Here is a 7,224-nt window from a genome sequence, read left to right as displayed (position 1 = left end):
TGGACTAATTCTTATGAAAACAAACTTAGAAAAAGACTCTAAAACAACCAAAAAACCACTCAACGACAAATGAAAAATGAAAAACAAAATAACTTTTGTATTTTATGAATGACTTTAGTTTGAACCCTGTGCCGGAGTCCGAGGATATCCTAACTGATACAACTGTCTAAAATCTACATAGACATTTGTTCCACATGAGACAGAATGGCTGAGCTGTTGAAAACGTACCAGCTCTGTACAACTGTCTTTGATTGAGCTAAATAAACCGATTTGTGCTCATGAGAAGGTGGAACAGGAAAAGCAACAGGAGTTCTTCCTTCTTCAGCGTCAGGCCAGGATCTTAGGTCGATGTACTTTGACAGTTCAGCAATCCAACTCAGTCATGAACTGACTGGGGTTTGATAATCCATGATTCTCAGTCTACCATCAACACTTTCCAGACAGGTGAATACAAAAAAAAAAACAAAAAAAAAACATGGAGTGTTTGTTTCGACCGAGACTCTTTCACGAGTTTGGCTTTACATCGCTACCTCAATTGCTTTTTTTTTCTCTCTCTCTCTCTCTCTCTCTCTCTCTCTCTTTGGCTATCCACAATTCTCAGTTTGTCGACGACGGGAGCTCCTGTTCCATGCCATGCTGTGCCACTGTGGTCTGGTTTAGCTGTTCAGGTGCCAACAGTGTTGAGGGGCATCTGTATCTGCACCACCTCCCCGTTCTCGCTCTGCTGAATCTGGATAGCCTCCTTCATGTCCATCTCCGGAATACCAGGCGCAAGGGCCTCCGCCGCCTAACGGGGAGAAGGAGAGAAAAACAGTGAGGAGACAAACAGAATTGAGACACACAAACAATAAAAAAAAAAAAAAAAAAAAGAAAGAAAGAAATGTGTAGAAGTGTAACAGAAAGAAAGGGAGTGGGAGAGTGAGAGGGCAGGGAAGAAGAGGAAGAAGAAGAAGGGGGGGTAAAAAAAAAAAGAGGTTGAGAAAGTAAGAGTTCAGATTGAGGGTACACTTTGTCTCAGTCATCCTTATAAAATAGAGTAAACAACATTCAGGGGGCCAACAAATGAGAGAGATGGGATGATGAGTCACATTTGAGAGCTGCTGGGTGACTCATTCCTTCCTTTCAGGGGTGCCAGAAGGCTGTGAAGCACACCTGCAATGCTAGTGAGTACTCTAGGACGTGTCCCACTTATACATTTGGCTACACAACATCTGCATTGACGACACAGCATGCTGGGTACACACAGTACACAGTTAAGTGAAGTTCAGCTTCTGCAGTATCGAGGCCAAAAAAAAAAACATGTTTATCCTATGTTCGGTTTCACTGAACCTTAGAAATTGAGAGTACTGTTAACATGAACACTCTCTAATGGTTTGGGGAGAAGGATGTTTTTTGAAGAGTGCATGTTGCTTGTGAGTGAGGAAAAGACTGATGCAGTTGACAAGTTGTCTGTGTTCAATATGTCCAATCTGGAATGATTTCAGACACCATTAGAGTTGGATTATGACCTCTACTCAGTATCAGAGCCTCTGTTTAACATTAGAAATGACCTAGATCTGTCCACGCAACACTGAAAAGGTTTCAGCATGCTTTAACGGCCATTACCCTCACAAACTGATCTGGGAACAGACGTTCCTCACAAGAGACGATTATTTTATATCTGTTTTGTCATTCAGGTTTTGTTATGGAAACTATTAAAAGAAGAAAAGCAGAAAATGTAAAGATAAAAAGAAAAAAAAAAAAAAAAGTAAGTTTACAAGCGTTAGCACAAATGCTACCACATGTTGTTCACATGAGAAAATGATGGAATAGCATAAGTGCCGGCGGCCCGAGATACACTCCTTGTCAGATTCTCTCGCATACGGGATCTCTCGCCCTGGAACCACTTTGCTGATTTTCTGTGAAATACCTTCTAATCAGTAAACCATTACAAAATCTAATCCTCTACTTTACAGATATTTCAAGGCCGTTCTGAGGTGTAAACACAATGATTGCTGCAACAACTTGAATGCAACCAAGACCACAAAGGAGTATGCATGGTCGTAGTAGAGGTCATGTTTTCCCCCCTATGTACTTAAAAACAAATTTAGCCTTACTAACAGCGGAACATGAAACGAATCCAAACACACATATCCTATTGGTAAACACAGGGTATCTCAGAGAGTAATGACGTCCCGCTTCTGCCGTTCGAAACTTTGATCTGAGACACTGGTTCTGGAGTCACTCACACACACACACACACACACACATCAGAGGGGACCGGGTCCGTTGACAGGGGGGACAAATGTGAGGATGCATCCTAACGACTTGACAGGTGAGATCAGCATAGTCAGACATATATCAACACCATACCTATTTTGGTCTAATATGTGTATACATTAAAACAGAGGGCAATGGCACCAGAGTCTATCATATGAAAACAATAAAAGACTCATGTTCTAATTACTGCCACCAATCACTAACAGAAAATGCTTGTTTATGTACTTTTATAATGCCACAGCTGGAAACTAAAGCTTTTTTGTTCACAAACAAAACTGGGACTGGTCATGTAAAATATTACAAAAAGGAAACAATGCCATTAAAGAGGAAATGACATTTAAGACCAAAGTACAAACCCTACACTGATTCAAAGTTTTGGTTGTGCCAACCAAGAGCTTGTGGTAGATGTCTCCTCATCCACCCAGTGCAGATGGCTTGCATGACCTCAGCTCCTTCACCAAACAACACTATATTTAGACATAATCTAGTAATTATCATTTTTCCATCCTCTGAGTTAGCAAGCTTCATTACAACTGCTAAGTATATATATTTTTTTCCCATAGAACAGAATCCAGAGCATGGGCAACAAAGAATGACAGTAAATTCCTCTTATTTTTAGGGACGCGAATCTAAATAAAAACTGCCTAATCTACAAACTTGAGACTTCTGCCATTAAAAGAACACAAAAGCAACGTCAAAGGTTGAGTTTGAACACAAGCCACGCTTACCTATCCCTTGTAGATTCCCTAACCTTGCCCTTCCAAAAATCCTCTAGCCATCTCTTAGTTTTATGGCTCAAGCACGTGGCATGATTGTGTGAAGTCAGCATAAACCCAACCATGCCTTTATCATCCCCCTGCACTGGTGTTCATGCTTTGAGTGTAAACTCATGCCTGTGTCTTTGAAGCACTATAATGGCATCATAAGGAAATAATTACTGATTTCCATAGTTGCAGGAGGTGAATGGGAAGAGGCAAAGAACCCAAAGCTATTTATTATGCTTAGCAAAAACAAACTGATGTGAACTCCTGATTAGGCAAAATTAGTACGAGGACCTGGTTCACCTCATGATTCTGAGCTGCTCTAAGCTCACCAGGCAAAACTGCATGCGCCTTCTGAAAATCAAGACAGAGATGAGCAATTAAAGGGGTGGAATGTTTCTGGTGTGTCTCTGTAGAACCCAATTAGTCTGCTGGAATCCTCAAGTGCTTCTCAGGCGAGAAGATACTTAGCAAATAGCACTGTGTCCGAAATGTGTTAAACCATTCAACGATTCAACGAAGCTATGCATCCCGAGGTATGGAAGGAAAAAAAAAAAAAACGTGGAAGGCCTCAGATGTATCGGAAGAGGAACTGAATAGTCTCATCCACCCTGGCTGTTGTGGCTGCCATGTGAGGTTGAGACATATGGGGAGATCATGGTTAATAGGGCGATTCTAAATAGAGGAGAAAAAAAAAAGTTATTTGTAATTTAAAGTGGAGACTGCTGCATGCTCACTGTCAGAGCCAATGGCCAATACCCCTGGCCAATTCGTTCCACTGAGAACAAATTGAATACAGGTTATGTTTATGATACCAGTTAGTCCCGCTTCATAGGGCTTGTTGGCACTGAAAGTGGCACCATGATACAAAAGAAGGCAGAACAGCTGGAGGCAAGGCCTGAGAAAAATAACACACTTAAGAGTGGTAAAAAAGTAGGAATGCATGATATGGAGAAAATGTGTGAAGTGCAACAAAGCTGTTATGTTTGTTGGATACTGCGATACCGATATGAGATCCAATAAAAGATTAAAGTGTACAATGTTGATGCTTCTCTGATTATACATATTGCAGCTATAGATGTGAATATGAATAGATTGTGTTTGTGTACACACTGTAGACTTGTGTGTGAGTGACGCTAGAGCAGGACTACTCCTCTGCTCTGTGCCTCTCTGTCAACTCCCTGGTTTTATGAAACTTTTGATATCACAGCCCTTTGCAATATAATTATCATGGACATATTGTGAAAATTTGCTTGTCTGTTTTTTCTGTTTTTGTGTGTGCGTTTTGTTGAGAACAAAAGATTTAACACTACTCAACAAAAGAAAGGAATCAGCGACAGCTGTAGAGGACACTGGCGGCTGTGGTTAGCGGTATCTGTTGACCAGCAGGATGTTGAAGTGCACCCAAAAAAACCCCCAAATGATCAATCATTTTACCACAATGTCTTAATCAAATAGTTGTTGATCAGAGAAACAATTCAACATTAAGTGAATCCAACTACACCATCAGACAGAATATGTAAGAGGCAAGAAGATTTTTCTTCTTTTTTTTTAAGCATCAAAAGCTTTGGAGCATTAACTGCAAAGGGAAAGATCGAATTAAGATCAATGACTCCAAGGAACATAGCCTCACACTTACTCTACAGGACACACCCAATATGATAAGAAGGTCTACCAACCCTACGCTAAAATATATTCTGTGCTTTGATTAACAGGCAGAGAAAAATGAAACTTTCAGAAGAAGAGTTTACCTGTTTTGAGATAATCAGTATCAGAAATCATCCTATTTTGAACACTTTTGCATAAGTAACGAACTAACTGAAGAATACACTTCAAATTATCTGAGAGGCCTACGCATCAAGCTCAAAACAATATCTATGAAATAATATCTATCAATATATAACATCAGTAACTATGGAAATCATAAAGTTTGGGGGTCTGAAAATGATCAAGTTAGACCACCTTGGTCTCCTAGCTAGCGAGTCATTTAAGATCGTGAATTATTATCTGGACACATCTCCAGCTGGTAAACATTTGTAAAATCTAAAACATAAAGGAGAAGGTTAATAAAATGGCTATTTTTGGTTTGATTTCCTATGGCTTGGCACTGTTTTTTAATTCCACATTCTAACTGTATATCTGTAAAAGAGAAAAATATTCATCTTGAGACTGGCAGGATTCTCCAAAGATAGGCAAACCTATGAAGTAACTGGTCACACCAACGAGTTTTTCATCCACTTCCTTTTCCTGACAATAAACAGTACCAGATGGAGATGAGATATTTTCCAGGGCATAACTTACTTGGATCTTCCTCAGGTTACACAATTCCTGAGCAAGGCTCTGACCTTGTTCTTTAACTACTGAACTAATAGCTTCCCTCACAAAAAAAAATACTAGAAATAGGGCACGTATACACGGTACTAAGCAATGAAAGAAAAACATGTTGTACTCTACTGTGTTCGGGTTAATGTTAACGTGGTACATCAGTGTGCTTCATATGTTCCTGTGTGTCTGAAGAGTGGCTCACCTGTACCGTGGCAGTGTGGTCAGTCACAGGAGCCAGTTGAACATACTGCACTTGGATGTCGTTAGCCTGGAGCGGCGAGGCCTCCACTCCTGTCGCCCCGTCAGCGGAGGCCACGGCGATGAGCTGTGGCCCTCTGAGGACCTTTTAGACAAAGACACAAGACAGAGAGACGCTGACATTCGCATCAACCTTAAAAACCACGCTGATGTTCATAGAGACATTCACGTGACAGACAAGACACGCATATGAAACATTTGCGTGGCTTTGAAAAAGAGCACATAAGAGTTACTAGGGTTAACTCTGTCTGCAGTGCAAGGAAAGCACTCACTTGAACTCAGCACGTAACTGTATCCTGCACTGAAGAGTTCAACACAAGGCCCAAACATGACCAGCGCACCCCCAAAACACTTTCCTCAATCAATCATCGGCTTCTCTAAGAGCCACCAATCAAGTCTACAATGTGTCTGTGCAACATGACAGTCATGTGCATTCTACACTGTCAACCAGGGCCCCTAAAACAGAGTTTACTGCCTCCCTCAACACTGCTCTCTAATTAGCCCCATTTACAAAAGAGGATAGTATGACAGAAAATGGGAGAGAGTTTTCAAACAAACGGCAGAGCAGATGCACATTTATGCCCACTGGATGTGTTTACATTCTTTCTTAAGTCCCACTTATCACTGTGTATGAGCGTTGCCTGGGGCATGTGCGCACACACAAACGTGCGCGCACACACACACTGCAAGAGAGCAGAGAGTACAGTCTATGAGAGAGAAGGGCCGAGAAAGAGAGAGAATAAACATTTGAATACGTGAGTAAAAAGCTCAGAAAGATAAGTAGACTCCCACTTAATGAAACAGTGGTTATGGGAAACCTCCAAGTGATATAGACATATTTTGGTAAATGTGGAAAAAGCCAATGTCTCTTGTGGGCATGTAGAGCTGCCAGTCTATGGCACAACTCTAAAACTCTACATCTAACGCGCCAGTGGGCACGGCACAGAAGTCTAGGCATGAAAAATTTCCAAAGCTCTCCATTCACACGATCTGCGTAGCTTACTCCTAAATGACCTAACACAGAGAGTTCCTCTAGGGCTCTCTGTAATGAAATCTCCTGCAGTTCCCTGGCTGACCCTCACTAAGGTATCCTTCTTGTTTATTTCTTGTTTACTGTCCTTCTTCTCATAGTAACCTCACAGCTCCAGCATTGGCATATACGCTGAGATGCCAGTCGACCAGCTGGGCACCGCACTCACATACATTCCCAATTTTAGATGGGGGAATCTGCCTCTTTGCAGAAAATCCCACACAAACCTCAATTAAGAATTCAGTTTTAGGGACTCTAGTCACCCCCCTCCGCAACCCCCTAGCCTGGCTTTGAAGTTCTGAGTCAGTGGCATATTTCCGGGCTCTGAAGAAACCTTGCAGTGCCCAACTTGTCTGCACTGGTCCTGAGAAAATCTGCCAGCTTTACCACAAAGCCTCCTGCCTCTCAACCCTTACACGCCAGCACCAGTCAGCTCGATGGTAACAATTAAAAGACGTAGCCATATTGGCTTGATTAAAACGCAGACAGTGAGACACAAAGCAGTCTCGGCGGCCGTCTTAGGCGTGGAATGTTTCTGAAACTGCACGCTGACCACAGGTAAGTAGTTGAGGCTGTGAATTATTAGGAGAG

The 7,224-nt window shown here is 41.7% G+C and overlaps 1 protein-coding gene across 2 annotated transcripts in view; it reads right to left on the bottom strand.

Moving 5' to 3' along the window:
* Positions 1-445: 445 nt before the first annotated feature.
* banp (BTG3 associated nuclear protein) overlaps positions 446-7,224 on the bottom strand; it is a 36,249-nt gene continuing 29,470 nt past the window's right edge. For both annotated transcript variants that reach the window (XM_030790220.1, XM_030790219.1), the window contains exons 12-13: positions 5,548-5,688; positions 446-787 (exon numbers count right to left, since the gene is read on the bottom strand). In XM_030790220.1, coding sequence (XP_030646080.1) covers positions 665-787; positions 5,548-5,688 — 264 coding nt within the window. In that variant the 3' untranslated portion in view covers positions 446-664. The remainder of the gene's footprint in view (positions 788-5,547; positions 5,689-7,224) is intronic.

This window comes from Chanos chanos, chromosome 13 (genome assembly GCF_902362185.1).
Source record: "Chanos chanos chromosome 13, fChaCha1.1, whole genome shotgun sequence".
Lineage (NCBI taxonomy): Eukaryota > Metazoa > Chordata > Actinopteri > Gonorynchiformes > Chanidae > Chanos > Chanos chanos.
Note: the sequence above shows the minus strand (reverse complement) of the source record. Positions and strands in the feature narration are given on the sequence as shown.